Source organism: Macaca nemestrina, chromosome 6, assembly GCF_043159975.1.
Source record: "Macaca nemestrina isolate mMacNem1 chromosome 6, mMacNem.hap1, whole genome shotgun sequence".
Lineage (NCBI taxonomy): Eukaryota > Metazoa > Chordata > Mammalia > Primates > Cercopithecidae > Macaca > Macaca nemestrina.
The window spans coordinates 94,769,912-94,797,723 of record NC_092130.1 but is presented as its reverse complement, the minus strand read 5'-3'; the positions used below and the strand labels follow the sequence as shown (position 1 = coordinate 94,797,723).

Here is a 27,812-nt window from a genome sequence, read left to right as displayed (position 1 = left end):
GCTAGGAAGGGTAGTGAGGAGGGCAGATAAAGAGGGGTTGGTTAATGGGTATAAAAATAGAGTAAGATCTCATGTTTGTTAGCACAATAGGGTGACTTAAGAAATAATTATTGAATAGTTCAAAATAACTGGAAGAGTAGATTTGGAATGTTCCCAACACAAAGAAGTGATAAAGGTTTAAGATGATGGCTGTACCAGTTACTCAGACTGACCATTACACATTGTATGCTTGTATCAAAATATCCCCGGCACCCCATAAATATGTACAACTATTATATATCCATAAAACTTTTACAAAAAGAAATAACAAAGGAGAAAAGTTATGGATTTAATTATCTAACATTACATTCCACATTGCCAAGTCATCATGAACAAAATTTAAAGACAAATAACAATCTGGAAGGAAAAAAAATTGGGGTATTTCAGCAACTTTCATGACAGCAGAGGTTATCTGTTTATTCATTGTGCTGTAACTAACATTTAACCAGGTGTATAGCCCACAGTGATGGCTGAATGAATGAAAAAGATCAATATCCCAAAATATGTTAAGTAGCTAATATAAATAAGAAAACTCCATAAAACCTGAATAGACAAATAGTCAAGAAAATGTGAAAAGGCATTTCACCTTGGTGTCATCGTTGGCTTTTTCTTACACAGCATATCAAATCCTTTAGCAAATCTTGTTGGCTCTACCTTCAAAGTAAATCCAAATCTGATTGTTCTTCCTCACGCTACTGTTGCCTTGTACAAGTCATTATATTTTGTCTGAGCTGCTACAGTAACCTCCTAACTGCTCTTTCTGCTTTCCCTCTTGCCCTTCTACAATATCAAGGTAACATTTTAAAATGTAAATCAGAATGTATCACTTTTTTGTTCAGAATCTTCCACACTCTGCCCATCACACTCAGAGTAAAACCCCAAGTCCTTTCCATGCATATGAGACACTACATGATCCTGCATCTTGGCTCGCTCTCTGGCCTTACTTCCACTGCCACTCCCCTTCATTTCACCCGACCAGCCAGGCTGCTCTTGTCATTCTTTGAACATTCCAAGCCCCCTTCTGCCCCAGGGTTTTAGGGTCTTTGCAGTTGGTGTTCTCAAGCTGGAAATATTCTTTTCCCAAAGAAGTGCATGGCTTGCTCCTCTCTTGGTCAGGGGTCTGCTCCACTGTTACCTCTGCAATTAGACCTTCCCTTACCAACTTACCTAATATAGCCTCTCCCCCAAAATGTTTTTCTCTCCCCTCCATTTGACTCTCTCTACCTTACTATGTACAAAAAAGATAAAAAGAGAAAAAATGTCTCCCCAGAAAATTTCTAAACACAGGCTTACCCTCAAGTCATGGAACTGGAATTCCTCCTGGGTACCAGGCAGAAGCATATATAAACTTCTTTGATTGGCTGCACTTTTAATGTTAGGCCTCAAAGAATTACCATATTTGTAGTCGTACTATAAGGTCACAATAAAAAAAATACAGAATTCATAAGGAGCCATTATGAATGAGGGCCAGCAGACAACAAACTAGTAGCAGATCCACAAATCCAGATACTGAAATTATTCAGTGCAAAAATATACATATATTGAGCATATTTTTTTAATGGATAAAAATATTGAAAGTATGACATAGGAAGACGACTATGGAAAATATCAGCAAATTTAAGAAATAATCAGAACTTTTAGAAAGAAAAGTACGTAATGTCTATTCTAAGAAGCACATAAGTACAGTTAAAGAGCATTAATGTATGAGAAGAATCTGAAGAATTGCATACAGTGCAGCAAAAAATGAGAAAGAAATAGTAAATATGATAACAGGTTAAGAAAGACAAAGGATAGAGGAGGATGAACACGTCTGATAAGAGTTCCAGGAGCAGAGGCTAGAGAGAATGAAGGAGAGGCAATATTCAAAGAGCTGATGCTGAGAATTTTCCAGAATTGTTTAAAAGGCACTGATATTTAGATTTAGGAAGCTCAGTGAATCCCCACAATGAAAAATGAAAAGAAATCCACACCTATGCACATAACAGTGAAATAGTAGAGAGAAAGAGAAGATCTTAAAGAGAATGACAATTAGACTGATAGTCAACTTCTACCCAGAATAAATGGAAGCCAGAAGAAAATGGGATAATATAATCCAAGTGCTAAAAAAAAATCATTGTAACCAGAATTTTATACCTACGAAAACATATTTTTCAAAAATGAGGGCAACATAAAGCATTCACAGGATTAGACAATTTACTACAGATCTTCACCAAGGGGTGTTCTGAAGGACATATTTCAATGACAAAGAATATTATGCCAGAATGGACGCTGAGATTTAGGGGAAAATGGTAAGCAAAAGGAATAGTAAAATGTGGGTTAATTTTAACAAACATTGAACTATAAAGTACTAATAATATCTTCTTTTTGGGGTTAACAAAAAGTAGATACAGCAGAAATACTAGACAACAGTAGTACATAAATCAGTAAGGGGTGATCAGAGTATTAAGGTACTTGAATTGTTTGGAAAAAAGATAAAGATACAGAATAATTGTAGATTTTATTAAGTGAAATAGCTATTTTAAAATTTAAGGATAACCACTAAATGTTTAGGAATATATTAATAGTATGTAATTTTTCAAGCTAATAAAAAGAAAAAGCAGTGAGAAAAAATTTGTAATCCTACACTTAGTCCATCCAAAAGAAGGAAACAGAAGAGGAAAAAAAGAAAAGGAAAGGAAGAAACATTAAAAATAGAATGAGTAAAAAGTCTACAATAAGATGGAAAAAAAGTGAAATCAAATTGTATCAGTAATCACAAAGCCTGTAAGTGAACTAAATACCCCACTAATGAGACAGATTGTAAAGGTGGATATTTAAAAATCCATCTATGTTCTTTTTATAGAAAAATCTTAAACATAAGGATGCAGAAAGACAAGAAGCCAAACAATTTTTTAAATGAATAATGTAAATAGAAAGCTGATGTGGCTATATTAATATCATGTAAGAATCCTTTTTTGGCAGAAAGCATATTAGAGATAAATATGATCACTTCATATTAAAGTTTTAATTCTCTAAGAAGATATATGTCTATACATTTAAATATCACAGCTTCCAGATATATAAAGCAAAAATTGACCAACTGCAATTGACAAACAATAATGGGCAAATCAACTGTTATAGGGGAGATTTAAATTTCTCTTAGAAATTAATAAATCAAGCAAACAAGGATATACATATGGACAACACAAATAACTAGCTTAATCTAGTGAAACGTGTAGAACAGTGTAGCCAACACTGAAGATTACATATTCTTTATGTATAACCTTTTAAGTACCTATGGAAATATAAAAAATTAAGAAAAACAAAATAAACCCAAACAAAAACATATGGAGGCAAATAATAAAGGTAAATGCAGAAATTAGTAAAACAGAGGACAAAGATACCTAAAGAGGATCAACAAAAGACACATATGGTAGGGACTGGCACATAGTAGGGCCAACAATTCAATATCTGTTCAGTGAATAACAAGCGACCGAAAGTATAAATGTGTGTATAAAAAAGTCTGAAAGGAAATTCACCAGTGATTAAACCTGAGTTGGGCTGTTTGGGATTAACTTGCTTTTATTCTTTATTCTTGGTATTTTCTGAACTCCCTGTGTGTATTGCTCTTATAATTTTATGAAAACACATGATTTTAAAATCAATACATAGATTTTCGAAGGAGTAGACTAGAGGTTGGAAGTCAGGAACTATCCTAGACACCAATTCTGGTCAGAGGGCACGAGGAGGTACAGTGTAAGTGTGTGCTCTTAGGAGGTATGTAGGTGCTCTGCCCCTCAGTACGTGGATGACCTTACGCATAATCTCTCTAAACCCGTTCTCTCAAGTGGCAATAATAAGGCTCCCTCAAAGAGTTATTGTGGTAGGTGGCCATGTAAAGCACTTAATCCAGTGCCTGATACTGCAGATGCTGGGTAGTCATTTGCCTTCCCCTGCTTGAGGGGTTAGCATGAGGGAGATACCTGTCTTCATTTCTAAGGAATGTGCCTAGCGTGGAAGGCAAATTTGATCAGTCTAAATATGAAACTAGATGAAAGCTTAATATGTGAAATTATATTTGTGCCCTCCCAAAGAGCCAAGAAAATTAAGAAATGAACCAAGTAACTCATCATATTTATTACGTGTAAGAATGAAGGTGCAGTATTATCATTTCCTTGTGATAGTCACATCTAATAGTTCTAAAACCAATTCACAGTATTCTTGTCAGACTTATTTTATGAGACATTTAACCATTGCTAAAGTAAATTTCATGAGGAAATATGCCTATATAACTTCTCTGGAGTTACAGAGATAGAAATCTGACCCATCATTTCTGTTTTCATGGAAAACCATTTAGCAGAACTTGGTTCCAGTAGAAGTGTTTATTAAGTTGTAAGCTTAACACAGTTCATTGGCAGTGTGTATTTCCACACGGACATTTTTCTCAGTGCAGATTTGCTCAGTTCATTATTACTGACAGCAGATGGTAGCACTTCCACATGAATTTACCTCCTGAATCGATCTAAGAAATGTCACTAAAAGGATCCCAATGGTTTTGATGTTCTTCCATCTCTGAAAAGGGTACATTAAACAAATAAGGAGTAGAGTTTAGATTTTTTTTAAAAAACTCTAACACATAATTCCTAAACCAACTAATGACTGCTTTCATCTTTGATTCCGGCTGTTTGAAGGAAAAATAGTAGAAAATACAGATAATCTTTCTTGATAGCATAAACCTTACAAAATCTCCATTGGAAAATAATGGCTTTTGAAGAATATTATCTACATTGATTGTCTGCACTGATAACATCAAATTACTTGTAAATTCTCTACTCTACTTTCTCTGAATACAAATTGCTGGGCTTGCAGAATCACCTGATTGACTGTGACTGAAAAAATAGTATCGGCTCAGGTCACTATGCTAACTTTTGAATTCTGTGATTTCTGCAGCATTAAGATCTCCACAGGATTAACCACATTTTTCACTTACAGACCCATTGGCTTGATTTAGGCTTAAATCAATTTAAAATTATCAGACAAGATTTAATGTTTGATAAATGAGTGAATGATATAATATGTGAATTCTAGTCACATAAAGGAAACTTGTTATTTTTCTATGTCATATGATCATTATTGCATTCTTCATAATTCAAGGGTTTATATTCAGTAGTCCTATATATTTAGAAACAAGGATTTATTTGGAATATTCTAAAAATTAATTTTCCATTTGTGTTTGAAATGTAATTAATGATTTGGCTAATTCGCCACAACTAAAAGAAACTGATACATTTTAGAAAGCATTGAGTATTGAAGCATGTACAATTTAACCATGTAAATTAATTATGGATGCTTTTGACACATTGCTAGAAGAGTGCTCATGATTAACAACGTACTTAAAGGATTTGCTTCACAACAAGAAAAAGCTTTTGGGTTCCATATGCTTTCAAAAACATGCTTACTAATATTCTAACAACAGAGGCACAACTTAATACTGACTTTTTTTTTTTTTTTTTTTTTTTTTTTTTTTTTAGATAGTCTTACTCTGTTGCCCAGGCTGAATGCAGTGGCACAATCTCCGCTCACTGCAACCTCTGCCTTCTAGGTTTAAACGATTCTCCTGCCTCAGCCTCCCAAGTATCTGGGACTACAGGCGCCTGCCACCACGCCTAGCTAATTTTTGTATTTTTAGTAGAGACAGGTTTTTGCCATGTTGGCCAGGCTGGTCTTGAACTCCTGGCCTCAAGTGATCTGCCCACCTCAGCCTCCCAAAGTACTAGGATTACAGGCGTGAACCACCATGCTTAGTCAATACTGACTTAATTCTGCTAAAAGATAGCAACTTTGGGCCAGGTATGGGGGCTCATGCCTATAATCCCAGCACTTTGGGAGGTGGAAGGATCGATGAGTTCAGAGTTCAAGACTGGCCTGGCAACATTGTGAGACTTTATCTCAAAAAAAATAAAAAAATTAAAAATATTATTGAAAAAATAAAATATGGCAATGTTGTTCAATATGCTTTCGTTTCTTTCCCCTTCCTTTGTACCATTATTGTCATGTATATTACATTTATGTTATAAACTCAACACTACAGTGTTACGATTTTTGCTTATATAATCTTATGTCTTTTTAAAAAAATTAAGAAAAGAGAAAGTACTTAGTCTTTTATATTCACCATTTATGACACTTTTCATTTTTCCCTGTACATTTGAGTTACACTCTGGTATTATTTCCAGAAGGACTTTCTTTAGTATACCTTATAAGGCAAATCTACTAGCAAGGAATTCTCTCAGTCTGTTTCCCCGGGAATATATTTATATTACTTTCATTTCTGAAGAATGTAGAATTCTTGGTTGACAATTCAGGTTTTTTCCCTCATTACTCTGAATATGTCATTCTCCTCCCATCCGGACTGATAAGAAGTCACCTGTTTTTGAATTGTTATTCCTCTTTATGTGATGAGTCCTAAAGGACTCAGTTGCTGTTTTTAAGATTTTCTCCTTGTGTTTAGCTATCAGTTATTGGACTATGATGTGTCTAATGTGGGTCTTTTTATATTTCTACTTAGAGTTTGTTGAGCTTCTTGGATCTGTAGATTAATGTATTTCATCAAAGTATAGAAATTTTTAGCCAGTATTTCTTCAGCTATTTTGCCTGCCCTTTTCTCTCCTTCTCTTTTTCAGAGTACTATTATATGTATTCTGGTACAGCTGATGTTATACCACAGATGTCTAAGGCTCATTTTTCTTCAAGTTTTTCTTCTCTTTTCTTCACGTTGAATGCTTTCTATTAATATACTTTCAAATCCACTAATCCTTTCTACTGCTGTCTCATATTTACTATTGAGTCCATCTAGTGAATTTTTTATTTCTGGTATTGTACTTTTCAACTCTAGAATTTCTATTTAGTTCTTTCTATAGTTTGTATTCCTCTATGGAGATTAGCTATTTGCAGAGCCATTGTTATAATTTTTCTGTTTTAATTCTAGTTTTCTTTAATTCACTGAACATATTTATAATACCTGCTTTGAATTATTTGTAAATCCAACATCTGAGTCTACTCAGTGTCAGTTTTTAATAATGATTTTTCCCCCTGGTATGAACCACACTTTTTGGTTTCTTTGCATGTCACATAAATTCCTTTGAAAACTAGACATTTTAGATAATATATTGCAGCAATTCTGGATTCCAATATTTTTTCCTGAGGGTTGTCTTTTTCTTGTTGTTGCTGTTGTTTTTGTTTGGTTAATAACTTTCCTAGGCTTTGTCTGCAGATTTTTTTTTTCCCTGTAAGTATGGCCACTGATGTCTTTGCTATTGGTTTTTTAATTCTTATTTTTATTTTTTAGACTGCCTTCCTCAGGGTTATCCAGCTATGTCTGTAAAGCTTGCAGGTTGGCCAATGATTGGACAGAAATTGTGCTCAAATATCTCAAGCCTATAATGCCTTTTTCTTTTGCCAATGAATGTGTACATGGATTGGGAACACACTGAAAATTCAAGTCGTATTCATGTTGGCCTTAGCTCTTACATCCCATCAGGCCTTCTCATGTCTCCACTGAACATTCCCTTCCCATCAGCCAGTGATGCCTGGAGAACTTATCTACCCCTTCTGTGGCTGTCTTACTTCCAGAATGGCCCTATTAAAATACTGGTAGTTTGCTGCTTGCCTCAACTGGGACTGCAACCTTTTCTTTTCATTTAGTACCTATTTTGCTATTTTTTATTGACAGTGCCGCTGAGCAATAGTTTTAGCTGTCTTTTGGAAATCAGGCCAGCCCCTCTGGCTACACAGTTATTGGCTCTTATGGCCAGACTGCTCTGGTAAAACTTCTATTGATGGAGTGGCTGGGGACATTGGGGAAAGGAGGAGGGGGTATGGAAGTACTTCCAGGCAAGAATGCTTCAGATTCCCTGTTTCTAACTTGAAGTTTGGCAGATTATCATGAACTAAACACTTCTCAGATTTTATATTTGCCCTTGGTTGATTTCCAGGACCCAAAAATGGTTTGTTTTTGACAATTTTGTTCATTTTTATACTTATTTTCTGGGAAGAGGATTTGCTGACCTCTTTATTCTATCACAGCTGGCAGTCCACTTCTATTGTTATTAATTTATAAAATTATTCTAAAAGATTACATAAATATATCTCATAACTCCTATATTAAGGTGATCAGCATAGTATAGGCTTGATTCTTTTAAACCAAAAGCATTTTGCCAAAACAATATAATTTTTATTTTAAAATCCAATTTATTAATAAATTTAAACTTGTGATTTTTAAAGACCATCATTCATTTTAATATATTCTATTTAATTATATAAATATAAGGTCTCAGTATAGTAAAGGATAAAGAATTTTTTAAAGATGGCCAAACCTGCATTAAAGAAATGCTCAAGCTATTCTAAAAGCTCTTCAAAGGCATAAAAGTCTCAATTATTTTAAAAAGTGTTTTAAATGAGCATTGCCATGCATTTTATTCTATTAGAATATAACCTTAAATGCTAATATGACTGTTTTATGTTCTTTGAGGAAAAATGAATATTAAAATGTTGTAGATTACTGAAGTGTTTTTGAAGTACCTAAGCTTTTTATTTTAATTTAAATTCATTTAAATTATTTTTCATTAATTTGGTTTTAAACCTGAATACAAATATAGTGATAGTTCTAGTTGCCATATAGACCTAGACCTTTCACTAATTCAGACCTTTCTTCCTTTCACTTATAAACAGTTGTTAAATATTCCTAAACACTTAGATGCTGGTCAGTGATGCTTTTAATATGCTACGTAATTTACAGGAATATCCTATTTTTAGATTGAAATTGGGCTTTATTATAGGGTACCATAAGACTACTTTCTGAATGTCTGGCTGTTATCCTTTTCTGTTTAGATATTAATGGGTTAAATACTAATAGCCAACCAAGTGACTGCTATGTGTCAGGTACTGTTCTATGTACTTCTGCGGTATTATCTCATTGAAGGGTCACAGTCAATCTCTGAGACAGATACTATCTATCATTAGCCAGTTACCAGATGAAGAAACAGAGACATAAAATGGTTAAGTGACTTTCCCGATAGCTCACAGCTACTAAGTGGTAGAGCAGGACTTGACCTCAAACAGTCGTAACCACAGAGCTCATGCATGTGCTTACCCACTTGCTATGTGGAACGAGGAAAAGATGACTTATAGAAGTAAAGTCCAAGTCTTTACAAAGAAGCATCAAATGAGCAGAGCTGCAGTGTGCCATGGTCCTAAGACTCCTCTAAGAAAATGTCCCCTGAACTGTAAGTGCCTATCCACCTCTTAGGTAAGAGATGCCAAAGGGAGAGTGAGTCTTGGAGAGAGTGGAGGCTGCATGATTGAACTGATTCTCCCTATTATGAGTGTTTCTGTCCAGTGGAAATTTAGAAGCCTAGGTTTCATTTCATTAAAGTTAACATGTCTTTACATCAATAAGATTGGATTATACCTCTTTATTCCTTCCATTGGCAACTGTGTAAGTCATCCCAAAAGAATTTAGACTACATTTATCTTTTTAAATTCCAGCTTTCTAAACAGTCATTATTTTAGTCCAGGACAATTTTAAATTTTTTTGCATTTTTCCTGCATATTTCCTATGCTCATTTCGCCATAGGGTCATCTGCCCCCACATTCTGTTCCTAAATATCTGCGTGGTGGTTTTTTCCTTGTCATTCTGATCTCTGATTAAGTATCACCTTGTTTTAGTCCATTTAGGCTGTCATAACAAAAATACCATAGACTGGGTGACTCAACAACCAACACTTATTTCTCCCAGTTCTGAAGGCTACAAGATCCAGGATGAGGGCACTGGAAGATCCAGTGTCTGGTGAGGACCCATTTTCTATTTCATAGATGCCATCTTCTCACTGTATCCCCACATGATAGGAAAAGAGTGAGAGAGCTCTCTGGGTCTTTTTTATAAGGGCACTAATCCCATTCATGAGGGGTTCACCCTCATGACCTAATCACCTGCAAAGGGCTCCACCTCCTAATACCATCACCTTGGTGGTTAGGATTTCAACATATGGATTTTAGAGGGACACACACATTCAGTCCATTGTATTACCTCTTCCATGAGGCCTTCCCTTTCCAAGTCTAATGTCACCAAAATCCCTCCAGAATCATGTTACCCTGTTGTGTTTCCTTCGTAGGGCTTATAATTATCTGGATTATCTTATTTATTCATTCTGCATGTTTACTGGCTGTCTTCTGCACTGGAATCTAAGTTCCATGGGATCAGGAACATTGTTTATCTAAGAGATACAGTGGTCTCTATAACTATACCTAGAAATATTCTGGCAGACACATAAAAAAGATGATTGATTAATATATGTTGAATTACTTAACATTAGTTTAAGGCAGGTAAGGGAAACGAGACTCAAGTTGGACAGGAGGACTTGATATAGGCACAACCCATCAGGGCTTTGAGCCCAGGGCCCAGTTAGGGATGGGAATGAAGGTTGGGAAGAGAGCTGTAGAGAGGAAACTGATGCCTTGCTGGAAGAATCAGGCTACTGGTCAGAGTCACCTGGAGGTGGCACTCAGGGAGAAAAAAATGCCAGGAGATGCTAAAAATGCGACATACATGCAATAACCTACAACTAGTGGATAACTCATCCCTCACCACTGCCACCCCACATCTCCATACCCAGTGTCACCAATACAAGTGGAATTGTCCCTCCCAGTTCTTGTGAGTGGACGTGTGCATAAGCATGCAGACATGAATGTTTGGAGCTGAGGGCTAGAGGCAGCAGGGACAGCCACATAATTCATCCCATCAACAGCTCTGAGTTCAGCTTGCCCTTGGGTTGGCTAAGAGAAGAAACCAAGAGAAGAAGCTAGGCATCCCCTAGTCTAAATCCAGCCTACAAGCCTGTTTTACTGGTCCCACTCATGTTTAAAAATGTCTTGTGCCAACACTTTAATGTAGGAGGTTTAACATAAACTTCAGGTTTTCTAGGTTCGTTTCACAAATAGGAAGGTCTGGCATGCTGAACCTGCATTCCCACGTGGGACAGTTGGCCGGAGCAGAGTAGCCAGCATGGCCTTGGATGGGTGCACTCTGCAGTTCCTCCTGAGCCCTGTCATCTGCTGGTGTATTTAGCTGGCATTATCCCCTTAGGTCACCTGCTTCGTCTTCATAGGTATTTGAGTTTGCAGTATTGTTATAATGGTTAATCCACAATATAAATAATCAATAAATGTATCATCAATAATAGTGTTTGTGTTGGTAGAACTTGTGCACTACATAGAAACCTCCTAGGGCTCCCCATTGCTTGCCAAATGATGTCCACATCCCTAACTTGGGTGCGGTCTGACCTATATCTTATATCCAGTTATTACCTTATAAAAGGAACAGAGTTACATTTTAGGCTTTTAACTTATAAAAACAGCCCTGTAGCCTTGGGAGAGACAGAAGGAGAGAAAGGAGGAAAAAGAAAAACAAAAACTCAAGAGACAGAAAGACAGAGAGAGAGACAGACAGAAGTAGAACAATTTAAATAGTGCAGGCCATCTCCTCCCATCCCTAGTTCTACTCATGGAACATGTGCCCATTGGCACTGGATACATATAGGCTTGAAACAACATGTTGACAAAATTTGTGTAAAGAAATATGCAAATGATTTTGATTCTCTTACCATTGACAAAAAGGTGAATAAAATGAATTGTTTAGGTTGTCGAACTATTGAGCTTTGTGAACATCCTTGAAGAAAAACTGAAGAACAATGATAGGCCAAAAAGAAACACTGGCCAACAGAGAGGGAACTGATAAAATGCAACTACAGTTTATATTGTGTAAACAAAAATGGGCGCCCTGCTATACTCGACCATACTGCTTTATCAATGAGTAGCCCTTTCTCACCAACTTTTTCTGATGTTTGGATTATAAATTACATTTGAAAATAGAAAATAAACCTGTATATTAATTCAATGACTTGGAATCTGAGACAAATCTTTATTTTAAAGGAGTAAACCAGATAAATTATTTTAGCCTTTTCAAAGTAACTCACACTGATCCTGGACCAATTCTGATTCTTACAGGAACATCCAATACTTGGGCAACCCTTTTTTGTACTTCATCCCTGCAAAACGAATGAATTCATGGCTCCAGTATTAAAGAATTCTCGGAAAATCAATAAGTAAGAAACACCATCAAGATACATTGGCTTCTACTCTGATTTTAAAAGTGTAAATCTTTCTATGTGACTCTAAAAGCTAGGCTAAAAAAGAAATATTATTTATAATAATAATAATGGCTAACACATTGATTTTTACTATATGCTAGATGCTGTTCTAAGAGTTTTAGATACAGTAAGACATTGGATTTTTGCAACATTCCTATGTGCTAAGTACCATTATTTTACCCAATTTACAGAGGAGGAAGCTAAAGAACAGAAGAATTAAGCCACTCAAACAAGGTCACACAGCTAGTTACGTGGTAGGATTTGAATCTAAGCATTTTGGCCTCAGAACCATGCTCTTAATCACTGCACTCTGCTACCTTAGTAAGTGCTGTAAACCACAAGGGTAAAATTTGAATCATCAAGGGGAGTCAGGAACCCCAGTATCTTACCTCATTCTTCAACTACCCTAATAAAGGATCCTCACAGGCTCTCTGGACCTTAAATTCTTGTCAAGCAATGGGGCTGGCATTCAGAAATGCTGAGATTCCAGGTGGTAGGTACAAATCTTTGAAGAAAACCTCATTTCTGTTATTGTTGGTGACCAACTGATATTCTACCATTCATCCAAAAACTACAATGGAAACGTTAGCATGGCCTGTTTTTCACTTGTTTCCTAGGAATGTCAACTACATCACATCATGGCTGAGCATTGTAGGGCCAGTTGTTGGACTGAATCTACCTCTGAGTTATGCCAAAGCAACCTCTCAGGCTGAATGAAATGTCGATTAACAAGGTAAAAGAAAAGCCTGGATTTAATGTTTTGCTGTTACAAAGATCAGTGTCTCCATTGCATTTAGACTCATCCCACCAAATGTAAAATTTGCTTTCATCTTTAGTGGGCAAATCCTGACTTAATTTTTATTTTTCCAATCAGTCCCCTACCAAGTTATTTAGGACAGGGATCCCCAAATCCCAGGCCACGAACCGGAACCAGGCCTCACAGCAGGAGGTGAGAGGCAGCTGAGGGGGCGAGGAAGCGAGCATTACCACCTGAGCTCTGCCTCCTATCAGATCAGCTGCAGCACTGGATCCTTATAGGAATGTGAACCCTATTGTGAACTGCGCATGCGAGGGATCTAGGTTGCGTGCTCCTTATGAGAGTCTAACCAATGCCTGATGATCTGAGGTGAACCAGTTTCATCCTGAAACCATCTCCCATTTGGTCTGTAGGAAAATGGTTTTCCCTGAAACTGGTCCCTGGTGCCAAAAAGGTTGGGGGCCACCAATTCAGGAAATATTTTACTTTGCTGTAAGTAGCATGCACTCAATGACAGGAATGGATAGTTTTATTTTAGTACTGATATTCTTAAATAAGTCTTTACTGCTCAGTTAATCTTCTTTTGTTCTCTTGGCTTTTGTTTTGTGTTCTTCAGATTCTTCTATCGAGCTTAGAAATTGTGGTATGAAGAATGTCAAGAGTTTACCTGACCAGCCCTGGCTTTAATAGGACCAATACCATGGAATATTTCATCTCACCAAGATTTGACATGGATTATTTTTCCCTTGGACACAAATGTCTACAGCAACTGATATTTGATAGACCGAATGTTTAGAAGAAACATTTCAAAGGCGTACATCATGGCCAGGCATGGTGGCTCACACCTGCAATCCAAGCACTTTGGGAGGCCGAGGTGGGAGCATCACTTGAGCCTGGGAGTACAAGACCAGGCTGGGCAACATGGTGAAACCATGTCTGTACAAAAAAATACAAAAATTTGCCCGTTTGTGGTGGTGTGTGCCTGTAGTCCCAGCTACTCAGGAGGCTGAGGTGGGAGGTTGGCTTGAGCCCAGGAGGCAGAGGTTGCAGTGAGCTGAGATTGTGCCACTGCACTCCAGCCTGGGTGACAGAGCCAGACACTGTCTCAGAAAAAAAAAAAAAAAAAAAAAAAAAAGACACATCACTATAAATAGCAAAAAACGAATCTTAACTTACTAATACTAGGAATAACAACATTATTAGGGCACTTGCAGGTTATTCTTTTCTAGGCCAAGTACTTCACTTCCATTTGTCTGATATGGAGATTGAGGGAGAAATGTATTTGTGTATTCATTTTAATGTAAGATATACAAAAATTAAATTACTGGATTTACCTGTCCCTGAAACTGGTGTTATAAACATGACCTATCTTAAGTGATTCTCCCAGAATCAAACTCGGGAACAATAGATTATTTCTGTTTTACTCCAAAGATAGGGGAGAGAGAGAAAGAGAGAGAGTGTGTGTGTGTATGTATGTATGTGTGGGTGTTTGTGTAGACAGATAGATGTAAAATAAAGAAAAAAACACAATATTTTACTGTGAGACAATATGTTTTACCAGCGAAATGTGGCATAGTAATTAGAAGTTTTCTAAAAAGCTATAGAAAATATTTAAACATTAAGATTTCTTTTTGACCTACAGTAATAAAACAATGGTCATTTTACCCCTCTACTTCTCAACCCCACAGCTGCTCTGCTGTACTCTTTGAGGGCTCTTAAGCGAGTCTTCGTGTCCCTGAGACTTATTTTCCTCATCTTTAATTTGAAAATAACAAGCTACCTCATAGGGTTGCTGTGAGAACCACATGAGATCATTAATGCATGATAAGATATTATAAAGTATTATACAAATATTCATTAAATGTTCACCTTTCTTGTATATAATTGGTATTCACTCAGGCTGTAAATAAGTTTCATAGCCAGTTAAGTATTAAGATAAACCTAACCTGGAACCATTTTTTTTTTTTTTGGTTGCTTGTTTTGTTTTTTGTTTTCATTTACTAGGAGCTGAAACTAAGATTAAAATGTCGTTGGGTTTTTAGAGAGTCTAGATTAGTGTCTTTCAATGAGAGATATGCTTAAAATCACCTGAGGATCGTTTACAGCTACAGATGCTGGGGCCACCTGACACAGTCTCTCTGGGGGTGATTCTGCTCTGGAGAACCTCTGGTCTGGATATACCTTTATTGTGACATTGATTTGTATTGTTTTGCTCTACTGACAGGCCTTTTCCAATCCATACAAGCTGAACTTGCTTCCTAATGTTTGTCTAGGCCTTACCTGGATAGGAAGGAAGCTTAGGAGACATGTTCACAAGGCAGCCGTCTTGTAGGAAACCAGTCCAGGTGAGGACATCATTCACCAGTGGATCACTGAGCACCATTGACAGCACCCTCAGTCCACATCTGCAGATTAAGAGCTGAACTCTCACAGAGAAAGTGGAAGTAGAGAAAGGGTTAATTCAAACTGCTAGAAAAGCTAAAAGTAAATTTTAAAATGCTGAGCTGCACATATTCATGCTAGGATGAGAGCCAGCTTAAATGCTTGCTGGGCATTTTGGTATTTACCGCTTAACATGTTTTCAACTTCTGTGAGGGATTTTCCCCCCACTCTCCCTAATGTAAACACAGATTTCTCGGCAAGTCATTTCTCAAGCCATGTCATTTCTAGTGTAAAATAAATTATAATAATGTGTCATCTGAATGGTGTTCTTGTCTGCAAATATTAGTTATCCTTTGCTAACAGATTCTGAGATGAGAGTCTATCAGTTTGGAGCCAACGTTTAGTTTTTTTAAAAAAGTTAAAAATAAAACTTTTTCTCTGATCAACAAGGACCTAAAAATTCATCAGTGGCAGAAAAAAGTTCTGAGGAGCTCCTGTAGATTGGGGAGGCCTTTCTCCCCAGATAGATCCCTCTCCTCGAGCAGCTTGATTTCTTTCTAGAATTGTTTTCACTTAAAAAACTTCTAATTTTTGGTTGATAACAATTTGCATTTTTATAAATGCAGTTATGCGAACGGAATGTTATCCTGACAGTTATTAAACATTAGAAGATACTTGGTTTTGTTGAAGTAACTGTTCTTTCTTGGCAATATGAAGAATTTTTCTCCCTGCTTCCTCATATAATGTACAGCATCTTCTATCAGAAATCAGGCTGGGTAAAGCCGCTTCCAGCTAACCTCCTAAATTCTGCTTCTGTGTGACCTTGGAAAAATTTCTTCACCTCTGTGGTCCTCAGTTTCTTTATTTGTAAAATGGGGAAATTCAGCTATGTGTCTTTTGCGACAACCGTGAATTTTTAGGTCTGTGAAATAGAAGTCCAGAGATCTAAACTGTGAGGCTGGTTAGCTGCTAGCTGTGTCACTTGGGCCAATTTTCTTATCTCCTTCTTAAACTATTTCTGAAAAATAAAGCCCACAGTATCTATGCTGCTTACCTGACAAGGGCATAGAGAAGATCAAAATGCTGCATAAAACTGAATGTGCTTTATAACCAAGGCAGTGAGACATGGAGTGAGGGGTGACAGTGGATAATGACCTGCTCCTTCAGGGACACCAGCATCCCTACTCCTCCCCACCTCACTGCATGCCTGAGCCCTCCCCAGTGCCAAGCGCGCTCTGATCTGGGGAGTCTTCTGCTTCACACCCTTAGCCGATTGTTGCTTATGCTGGTACCCACTTAGAAGTGCTTCCTTCCCCACAGATCTACCCAATTCCCACCCTGGTGTTGGTGATTTACTCTCACAAAGCCACCTCTGACCACCACAGCCCTGAATCAGTGCTCCCTTCATTACTCACTGTGCTTTGTCACTATGAGCTTTTAGCTGCCTCTCTTCCACTCTGATTTCTCCCCAACTTGATAAGTATGAATTAAGTCATTTCAGGTGTTGGCCACTGTTCTTGATTTACTCTGTTGCAGCATACACAGAAGAATGTCTGTGTGTGCCACGTAAGTAGAAAGGCTCTTGGGTTGGGAATTTGAGAGGTGGGAAAACTCTTTGAGGAACCAGTGGAGGGAGCAGTGGAGGGAGCAGAGTCTGTGTTGCTCAGCAGGTCCTAGCTTACAAGCTAGAGGTTAAAAAAAAAAACACAAAATTCACCTTTCCCCCAATAAACGCTTATTAAAATCAAGAGAAAAAAGGCCAGAACTGGGTTTTTGCATGTACTTCTCCTATGATAGGTATAGTGGTTTTTATTCATACTCCCAAAATATTAGAAAATAGAACTCTGCAATGTCAAAACCAGCTCTTACGTAATCCAGAGATATTCCAGTGAGGTTTTTTTAGGATTGAAATTTGAGAGTGAGAATATGAAAATACTCACTTCAGCAGATTTCCTCTTACATACTGAATCCTAGGCCAGGTGCCACAGATAGCAAATGGGGAGACATAACAATGTCACAGTTCAGTGAAGAGGACACACAAGAGGACGCTTCAGGAACAGTAGGCTGCATGCTGTGGGCAAGCACATGCCAAAGAAGGCTTTGCAGAAGAGGAATGTGAGTGGAATCTTGAAAACCTTATGACTTAGCCAGGTCAAGAGTGAAGGAAGAATCTTGAAGGTGCTTGTGGGGAAGTGGTGAAGAATCAAGCTGGCTAGCAGGACTGGGGCCAGCTCTGGAAGAGCCTTTACTGTCACACTGAGAATTTGTATTTGGCCTGAAAACCACAGCCACTGCTGGGATTCAAATAGAAAAGTTAAAGTGATCACATTTGCATTTAAGAAAGAACCTGTATTTTTAAAATGGCTGCTGCATATAACTAATCATCCATACACTTTGTCAGGTTTGGTTTAGTTTGGTTTGGTTTTTACCACAGAATCTTAGCCACAGGATTTAGAAGGTTGAGGAGCACAGCAGGAGCTGAGATTGTGCCAAAGACACTTTTCAGTTTTTACCTAGGGTCTTCCAAAACAAAACCTGCCAGTGTCCTGAAAAGCCTTGAATCCTGGCTACTGAGTTACCTGGGGCAAGTCACTGCACCTCTCTGGGCCTCTGTTTTCTGACATATTAACATAAGGAAGTATATTTGATTGAGTAAAATCAATTTATTGTTTTGTAACAAGGTTTTTTTTTTTTTTTTTTTTTTTTTTTTTTTTTTTTTTTTTTTTTTTTTTTTTTGAGATAAGGTCTTACTCTGTTGCCCAGGCTGGAGTACAATGGCTTGATCTTGACTCACTCCAGCCTGACCTCCTGGGCTCAAGGGATCCTCTCACCACAGCCTCCTGAGTAGCTAAGACTGCAGGCACATGCCACCATGCCTGGTTAATTTTGTTTATTTTTTGTAGAGATGAGGTTTCACTATGTTGCCCAGACTGTACTTGAACTCCTAGACTCAAGAGATCCTCCTATCTCGGCCTCCCAAAGTACTGGGATTACACAGGTGTAAGCCACTATGCCCAGCCAGCTTTTTTTTTTTTTTAAATGAAATGGAATACATAAAAAATAAAATATCAAAGTGCACTACACATAGTAAGGGCATTAGTGTTTTGTGAAACTTTGTTTTCAACTATATGTTATATACATATATACACACACATATATATTTTATATATATATGAAATCAATGTCTATGTGTGTGTCCACACACACACGTGCACATGTGCACTGGGTTGTGATATAGACTGTATTTCTAGTGCCAGAAAATAGAAATCTGAAAACTGATGGACTAATAAGCTTCCTTCCTATTCTAAGACTTGATTTTCCTTATGCTGCTGACCAGTAAGTTGTCGAAGGCTATTCTATTAGTAGAAGAGTATAGGAAGTACTTAACAATTATTGTGTCTGTGGCACTTCATGTGCACAAAGGTGTTCGAGCTACTCCTCTGGATTTTTACAGGGCTTCTCTATAGAAGCATTTTCACATTTGTATTCCTAAATCTGATAGTTCTTTACAGTAATCCTGTGATCTCAAGACCTTGCTTTAACTTTTGTGTTGTTAGTAGTGACATCTAGTGGTTCTGTTGCAAGCATCCTGCATTCTAGACTATTGGAGCTGAAAGTGATTTTAGTGACCACCAGGTCCCATTTTGTAAATTATTAAAAACAAACTGAAAACTCACATGTATTCCTACATTCAAATCAACTCGATATAATAATAAATAAAACCTATAGCTATGTAGTGCTTTCTTGGATTACTTTGAAGCTTTTCAAATACCCAGAAGTTGCTGTTGGTTGTAACCATGAGGCAGAAATTTAACAAAGCATGCCCTGATAAAAGAAAATCATATTTCAGCATAGCTACAACCTTTGGTGCATTGTTATTTACAGGTACATGCCAGAACCTCAGGCTTTTGCATGGTGCCTGGTGTTTGGTAGCACTCACTAAATCTTTGTTGAATGTTTGAATATGTGGGTGATCACGAAGCCCTGGAGAAGAATCATAGAAGATGTGAGACTTGAAGGATAGAGAATTTGATAAGAGACTAGAAGGCTAAGCTTTTAAGTTAGGGGCCATGGAAGGTCAAAAAAGGAACCATCAGTAGGACCCAACAGGGCACTTTTGAAGGTTTTAACAGAGAAAGTTGACTATGTGGAGTTGTTGGAGGACTCATTGGGAAGTGGTAAATTGAATGGATTAGAAGGAAGAGAAACTGGATAGAGGCCAAGAAACTAATGTAGTGGTGAAGTGATGAATTTCTAAGTTAGGAAGGTGACAGAGTAAAGAGAAAGAGATCAGTATCAGAGACATTTTGAGAACCAGAACTTGGTGTGAAGAGAATGAGAAGACACTTGTCATGACTTGGTTATGGCTTAGATTCTATAGTGGGAATCCCTGTCCAGGCCTGGACCGACTTCGTTGGTCTCTGTTCTGCAGGTATCAGGGACTGAACTTGCTTTCTTCTTTCAAGAAGTGCCACCCACCTATCCCGTGAGAAGATTTCTTTCTCCCAACCAGCAGCAGAGTGAGATGTAGTCTCCTCAGCACTGTCCTTCAGTAGGTTCAAAGAAAGAGTCCCCAGGCCCTTTCCTGCTTATCCATAGGGAAATGACTAAATAAAATGTTGTACTATGTAGCAGTTAAGGGGAATGAATTCAATCTCCATGTATCCAAATGGGCACATCTCAAAAAACATTATTGAGTTAAAACAGAAAACAAATAGTAGATGTTAACTATGAACTGTGTTTGAAAGCATCCCCCCAGAAAGCATGTATGCATTGGAAAGCTAATCACTGTTTTAACAGTATTAAGAGGTGGGACATTTAAAAGATGATTAGGCCATGAGGACTCTGCCCTTTTGAATGGAATAATGCCTTTGTTACAGGAGTGGTTCCTCTCAAAAGAATGGGCTTGGCACCCTCTTGCTTACTCTCTCTCACCCACGTGATGCCTTCTACCATGTTATGAAGCAGTAAGAAGACCCTTGCCAGATGCAACCCCTCAATCTTGGACTTCCCAGCCTCCAGAGCTGTGAGCCAATAAAGTTCTGTTCATTATAAATTACCCAGTCTGTAGTGTTCCATTATAGCAGCACAAAATAGACTAAGAAGTCAGTATGCATGCAGCTTGATACTGTTTATATTTTAAAAGGCACTAATACCATGTATTTTCTATAGGTACATATACTGCAAGTGTATGGAACATATAAAAAGTGATCTAGAAGGAAGGACACCAGATTTGTAAAAAAGGGAATCAAAGACTTCTCTGATCACTCTCTGCAGGTTAGAGTGGGAACTTGGTTTGGAAGTGATCAAAGAAGACTTTGGCTCTTTTTGTAATGCTAGACTTAATCTATCCATAGAATGTAAAACTAGAAATTCCTTTTTAAAAAAAGATTTGAGTCCTCATAGATAATTTGGGAAACACAGAAGAATTTGAAGGAGAATATTTTAAAATCACTGAAGTGTATATCATCTAGAGATACCTGCTTTTAAATTTTTTATATATTTCCTTGTGCTAGTTTAAACATATGTAATTAGGATCATCCTGTATATGGTTTTACATCCTGATTTTTTCCACTTAACATTATATCTGGAACATTTTCTCATGTCATTTAATGTTCTTTGAAAATACTATTTTAAATGACTAGCTAGGATTTCCTCTATTCCAAAATGTACCAAATAATTATCCTATTGTTTGAGTTTTGGTCTTTTCTAATTCCTCACTGTTTATTTAACATACATTGATTTCAGCATTTACTTCTTGTCAGGAACTGTTCTAGAAATATAGTGGTCAATAGGGCAGACAAAGCCCCTACCCTCAAAGAGCTTTCAGAATGTAATGCAATGAGCCAGGCATAGTGGCTCTCCCGTAATCCCAGCACTTTGGGAGGCCGAGGTGGGCGGGTCACCTGAGGTCAGGAGTTCGAGAACAGCCTGGCCAACATGGCGAAACCCTGTCTCTACTAAAAATACAAAAAAAGTAGCAGGGCATGGTGGCGGATGCCTATAGTCCCAGCTACTCTGGAGGCTGAGGCAGGAGAATTGCTTGAGCAGAGGTTGCAGTGAGCTGAGATCGTGCCACTGCACTCCAGCCTGGGGGACAGAGCAAGACTCCGTCTCGGAAAAAAAAAAAGAAAATGTAATGCAATTAAGAAATGTAGGCAGAAACCTATGCTCACATTTTGTTTCTTTAGGTTACACTGTTAACGGAATTAACAGATCAAAGGATATAGGATCATGTCACTAAATTGTTCCCCAGTAAGGATATAGCAATTTACATTCCCAGCAGCAGTCTGTGTTTTATCATTTTCTTAAATCTTTGAAAATTATTTTACTTTGCTTTAATTACTGAATTAAACATTTTTCTCTTGTCTTGCTAAGATTTCTTGGATCCTCAGCTTCATTTCTTCTTAATATATTTTTCTCAGAGTGTTAAATTTCTCTTTGTCACCTTCTCTTTGTGACTTCATTGCCCCCACATGTCCATTGTGCTCCTATAAGAGCAGATTGTCCATGTTCTGGTTCAGTTTAACCAGAGAATATGCAGTTAAACAATTAGAATATGTATGTAATTTTTTAAAATTATGGAAAATTTCAAACATATGCAAAAATAGAGAAAATAGTACAATTAACCCTCACATACCTATAAATTGGAATCAACAATTACCAAGATTTTGCCATGTTTGTTTCACTTAACACTTTTTTTCTTACTGTGCTCAAATACTTTTAAGCAGTAACAGACATCATGCCATTTGTTTTTACAGGTGCATACTGAACATTTTTATTTGATTTATTCCTTCCATTCTTAGATGTTAAAAATATCTTTGAGTTTTTGTCCTCTGCTTTTATTCCTGAGGGTGAGGCTTTGTGCCCTCTTTCTAATTCTATCTTTACCAACAGCATGGGGAACTTTTCTCTAAAATGACCATAATTAGGGCAGCCATGAAATAAAAGCAGAATGTAAAATGTGCATTTTGCAGGTTCTTCAGGCTGGATCATCTACAGAACTAGACAACACTGGGAACACTCATAAACCATGTCAAACCACAGTCCGCTTCTCTCAGTTGTTCTCAACTGTGATTAAAATGGAAAATTATGTAATATGTGACTAAATCCTCATTGTTGTGCAGGTTGAAATAGTAACTGGTTTCTTGTGTTAGGAACTCATATACACAAATATACACACATAATTGGAAAATTCTGCATATAGTTTCAGGTGTTCCTAGTCCCTCTAAAATCCACCTATGGGCCAAACCCTATCCATTGATGGAAATCCTGGCAAATAAATTCCACTCACAATGGCTTTCTTCCATTACTTAAACACACACACACACAGGCAGGAGGAAGATGAGTATGTTGATAAGGAAAAAAGTACTTAATTATACACACATAAACATAAGAAAATGTGTAAAATACAGAACAAACAAAATCAACTATTGTATACTGTAATTAAGATCCTAGAGAAATAGTTGGAACCTATTAGGAACTTGTGGAGGGGAAAAGTGGTCATACTACCTGCAAACACACACAAATAGAGTACCTAAAGTTGTCAAACTGTATAGAAAAAAAAAATCTTCTTATAAGCTGGATAAATTCATAAAGCTATTGGAGAAAAAAGATAAGACAAAATCTATTTAATACCAGTTTCCAAAGCAAGAAATGGACAAGATACATTTTAAAAAGTAACAGTTCTTTCTACTGTTCTCAGCTGTGATTGAAATGAAAAATTATTTAAAGCACGTCTTACTTTGCCCATTATTGTACAAATGTAAACATTAGCTGGTTGCTGAAAGAGGTAAGTAAGCATTATAATACATCCATTAACATACACACTTTGAAATTTGGGTTTGCTCTGTATGTCCTACACTTTTAGCACAGTCAAGCAATGTAGCCCCTTGTTCTATTTCTTTTTTTCTTTTTCTTTCTTTTTTTTTATTTTGGAGAGGGAGTCTCGCGCTGTTACCCAGGCTGGAGTGCAGTGGTGCGATCTCGGCTCACCGCAACCTCTGCCTCCTGGGTTCAAGTGATTCTCCCACTTGAGCCTCCCGGGTAGCTGGGACTACAGGTGTGCACCACCACGCCCAGCTAATTTTTTGTATTTTTAGTAGAGATGGGGTTTTGCCATGTTGGCCAGGCTGGTCTCAAACTCCTGACCTCAGGTGATCCGCTGCATCAGCCTCCCAAAGTGCTGGGATTACAGGCGTGGGCCACTGTGCCCAGCCTTCTATTTCTAATAAACTATAACAAAAGAGTTTTAGGCTGGGCGTGGTGGCTCACACCTGTAATCCTAGCACTTTGGGAGGCTGAGGCAGGTGGATAATGAAGTCAGGAGATCAAGACCAGCCTGGCTAGCGCAGTGAAATCCCATCTCTACTAAAAATACAAAAAGTTAGTCGTGGTGGTGGGCGCATGTAGTCCCAGCTACTGGGGAGGCTGGCAGGAGAATGGCGTGAACCCAGGAGGTGGAGCTTGCAGTGAGCCGAGATCCCGCCACTGCACTGCAGCCTGGATGACAGAGTGAGACTCCGTCTTAAAAAAAAAAAAAAGAGTTTTAGAAGGCTAGATTTAAAAATTTATCCCACACTGTGACTAGGTTATAGAACAGAATTCATGCCAACAAATAAGCAGATCACTGATAAAAGGGGCTGGTTCTTCTGTGGCTAGATCTGACTAGTGACCTGGGGACTTTGATTTCCTCCTTACCTTCCTTACCATCAGAATTGCTGTTTGCAAGCTTCAGGTCAGCTGGAAAGCAGAGTGTATTAAAGGAAGGAATTTTGATGGTGCTCATTACACACATCTGAGAGCTGTGTGTGAGTGGCTCCCTTGTTTTTGAAGATACGCATCATATATTAGAGGCTTAAGTGACCATCTGAATGAGGTGGCGACTGGGCATGTGCATATTTGAAAATATTGGTTATTTGTCACTCATGGTTCCCTTCAAATGTGTCACTCTAAAAAACTATTTTCTCCTATGAGACAATTTATGCTTTAAAACATTTAATTGTTAAATGTTTTAATGGTTTGCTCTAGACCTTCTGTGGTGACATTACTGTGACAATTAATAACCTATAAAATCCACTTCTGTTCCTCAGGTACTAACATAACATCACTTTACCAAACAATAAGGACAGGATTTGTGTTAGAAACGAAGACTGCTCAGTATAACCAGCAAAGACAGTCCCCCAACTACAGTAGAATGAGAATGTGAGTTAATGCTTAAATAATCCACTGACATAAATTTTATAGGTTAAAATAAAGATTACATAAGTTACTGTTAGTGAAAATTTTATTGCACTATGGTAATTTATTATCATAATCTCTTTTCTTGGCTTTATGCAAAGCCAATAAAGAAAAATGCTAGCTACTTTGACAACCTTCCAACAGATTCCAGGAATATTATCCACAGTGTGACCATAATGACCAATCCTACAACTAGACATTTTCCTGGAATGAAATACAGGAATTCAATACACACACAGATACACATTTGAATTTTTATAGCTGTCAAATTAGAAGTATCTCTCTCAGTGCCACCAAAAAATAACAGAAAAAAGCCCACATTTATCTGAGGCATTGTGTGTTTAGACTTTTGAAATTTTTTCAGAACATCAGTAAAAAAAATGGAGTGTTTCAATATTTTCATACAAATACACAGAAAATTTATTCCTCTTCCCTTCACAAAACAGAGAACAAAAACTCTTACTAAATTCCCAGATAAATTTGTGCCTAAATTTACTAAGTAGCTACCTGTAAGGCAGTGTTTGTCATTTTGAGATGGGGTGTTTCTGACAGAAACAATTCCATTTGGAGAATAGACTATTATTCTGATTTGAGCTGTGCCAATTACTTGGGCAAATTATTTCTAAAATACTTAAGAGCTGCCTTATTTGAGCTTCCAACTTCTAAGATAAGAGCAGTAATTCCCACAAATGGAGAAAACAGGAGGTGGCTACATAAGAACTACCTGACCGATTTCTCCTGGATACCCTCAAGATGGTTTCCCAGGGGAATTCTGATGTCCCTGGGTTTGGGAACCACAGAACTAAGTGATCTCCTGATTCTTTTTGCTATAACAATTTCTGATTGGTTTGGGCTTTGCTAGGCAAATAAAGAGAATACAGATTAAATAACAGACTAAATTAACTACCCATTCATAAATTTTATATATATATACACATATATGTTAATACATTACTTTTTATTTATAAATAATTTAAGACACACAAGAAGTTGCAAAAATAGAATAGTTTGTGTATACCCTTTATCCAGCTTTCCCAAATGCTATCTCTCATAACCAGAGTATATTTTCAAAACCAGGGAATTGGTATTAGTCCAAAACTATTAACTACAGAATTTACTCATTCACCAATTTTTGCATGCTTTTATTGTGTATATAGTACTACGAAATTCCACTGCAAGTATTGATTTCCATAAACATCACCAAGATCAAGACACAGAAGTGTTTCATTCCCACAAAGAAACTCCCTCATACTATCCTTTCTCTATCATCAGACTCTGCCCCCATTCTTAATCCCTAGTGATCACTGATCTCTACTCCATTGCTATAATTTTGTCATTTCAAGAGTGTTATACAAATGAATCCATACCAGATACAACCTTTTGAGATAGGCTTCTGGTACCCAGCATACTACCCTAGAAATTCACAGAAGTTGTTTTATGTAACAATCTGGCTGAGTAGTACATCATTTATGGATATACCACAGTATATATATTGGCCCATTGAAGGATATGTAGGATTTTTCTATTTCTTGACTGTCCAAATAAAGTTGCCATGAATATTTATGTACAGGTTTTTGTGTGGACACATATTTTCATTGCTGTATTTCAATCCTGTACCCAGGAGTACAATTTCTGGGTCATATTGTTAAGTACCACTTTTTCAGAGTGACTGTACCATTTTTCCACCAACAATGCATGAGAGATGCAGTTACCCTCCTTTCTCACCAGTACTTGATATTATCAGCATCTTTAGCTTTAGCTAGGTTATAGTGATAACTTGTTGTGGTTTTAATTTGCATTTTCCTGATGGCTAATGATTTGATCTTTTCATGTGCTTATTTGCCATCTCTTTTGTGAAGAGATGTATATTTGCCCATTTTGTAATGGGATTGTGTTTTCTCACTTTTGGTTTAGAGAATTCTGTTTTAGATGTAAGTCCTTTATTGGATAAGTGTTTTGCGAATATTTTCTCCCAGTCTGTGGTTTGTCTTGTCATCCTATTAACAGGAATTTTTATTTTGTATTTTTTAAGACAGGATCTCACTCTGTTGCTCAGGCTGGATTGCAATGGTGCAATCATAGCTCACTGCAGCCTCAAACTCTTGTGCTCAAGCAATCCTCTGATCCTCTCAAGTACCTGGGACTACAGGTGCACACCACCATGCCAGGCTAATTAAAAAATTTTTTTTTGTAGAGATAGTGTATGGCTTTGCTGCCCAGGATGATCTTGAACTCCTGGCCTCAAACTATTAATATCTTCCCAACTCAGCCTTCCAAAGTGCTGGGATTACAGGCATGAACCACAGCGCCCAGCTTAACAGGATTTTTCAGAGAGAAAAAGTTTAATTTTGATGAAATCCACCAATTTATCTATTTTTTTCTTTTATGGCATGTGCTTTTGGTGTAATGTCTAAAAACTACACGTAAACCTAGGTTGTAAAGATAGTCTATGTTTTGTTTTATAGCTTTCCTTACATTTAGATATATGATCCATTTTGAGTTAATTTTGTATTACATGTGAGGTTGGGGTTCCTTTGTTTTGGTTTTTGACAAATGGAAGTCCACATCATTTATTGAAACTCTTCTTCCTCTGTTGGTTTTAAGATAAATCCGTTGGCCATACTTCTGAATGTCTATTTATGGATTCTCTATCTTATTTCGTTGATCTGTATTTCTGTCCCTCCTCCAAGTCTTGATTACTTTAACTATAAAATCAAGTTTTATGATTCCCCCACTTTTATTCCTTTTTCAATGTTGTTTTATTTATTCTAGTTGTCTTTCCATATACATTTTTTTTTAATTTTTATTTTTTTGAGATGGAATCTCGCTCTGTCGCCCAGGCTGGAGTGCAGTGGCTCGATCTCGGCTCCCTGCAACCTCAGCCTCCCGAGTAGCTGGGACTACAGGCGCCCGCCACCACGCCCGGCTAATTTTTGTGTTTTTAGTAGAGACGGGGTTTCTCCATGTTGGCCAGGCTGGTCTCGAACCCCTGACTTCAGGTGATCTACCCACCTCGGCCTCCCAAAGTGCTGGGATTACAGGCGTGAGCCACCCTTCCCAGCCTCCATGTAAGTTTTAGAATTAGCTTTTCTACATCTACCAAGAAAAAAAAAGCTGCTGGAATTTTGCATACATTTTGTGCCCAAGGTGAGTGTATTGTTGCTCTCACCATAGACCTGGGCTTGCACAGTCAGGCCCAGCAAAGTACCAGG

General features: G+C 37.4%; 1 protein-coding gene across 10 annotated transcripts in view; it reads left to right on the top strand.

Annotated features, from left to right (window-relative positions):
* The window catches only part of LOC105475055 (autophagy related 10), a 304,793-nt gene extending 290,677 nt beyond the window's left edge, over nt 1-14,116 (top strand). For 8 of the 10 annotated variants that reach the window (XM_011729993.3, XM_011729991.3, XM_011729987.3 and 5 more), the window contains 3 exons: nt 12,079-12,176; nt 12,839-12,954; nt 13,595-14,116. In XM_011729993.3, the coding sequence (XP_011728295.2) occupies nt 12,079-12,176; nt 12,839-12,938 (198 nt within the window). In that variant the 3' untranslated portion in view covers nt 12,939-12,954; nt 13,595-14,116. Of the gene's footprint in view, nt 1-12,078; nt 12,177-12,838; nt 12,955-13,594 lie in introns of those variants that run through there. The other 2 variants (XM_071098718.1, XM_024790762.2) reach the window with 2 other exon arrangements.
* Nucleotides 14,117-27,812: the final 13,696 nt, after the last annotated feature.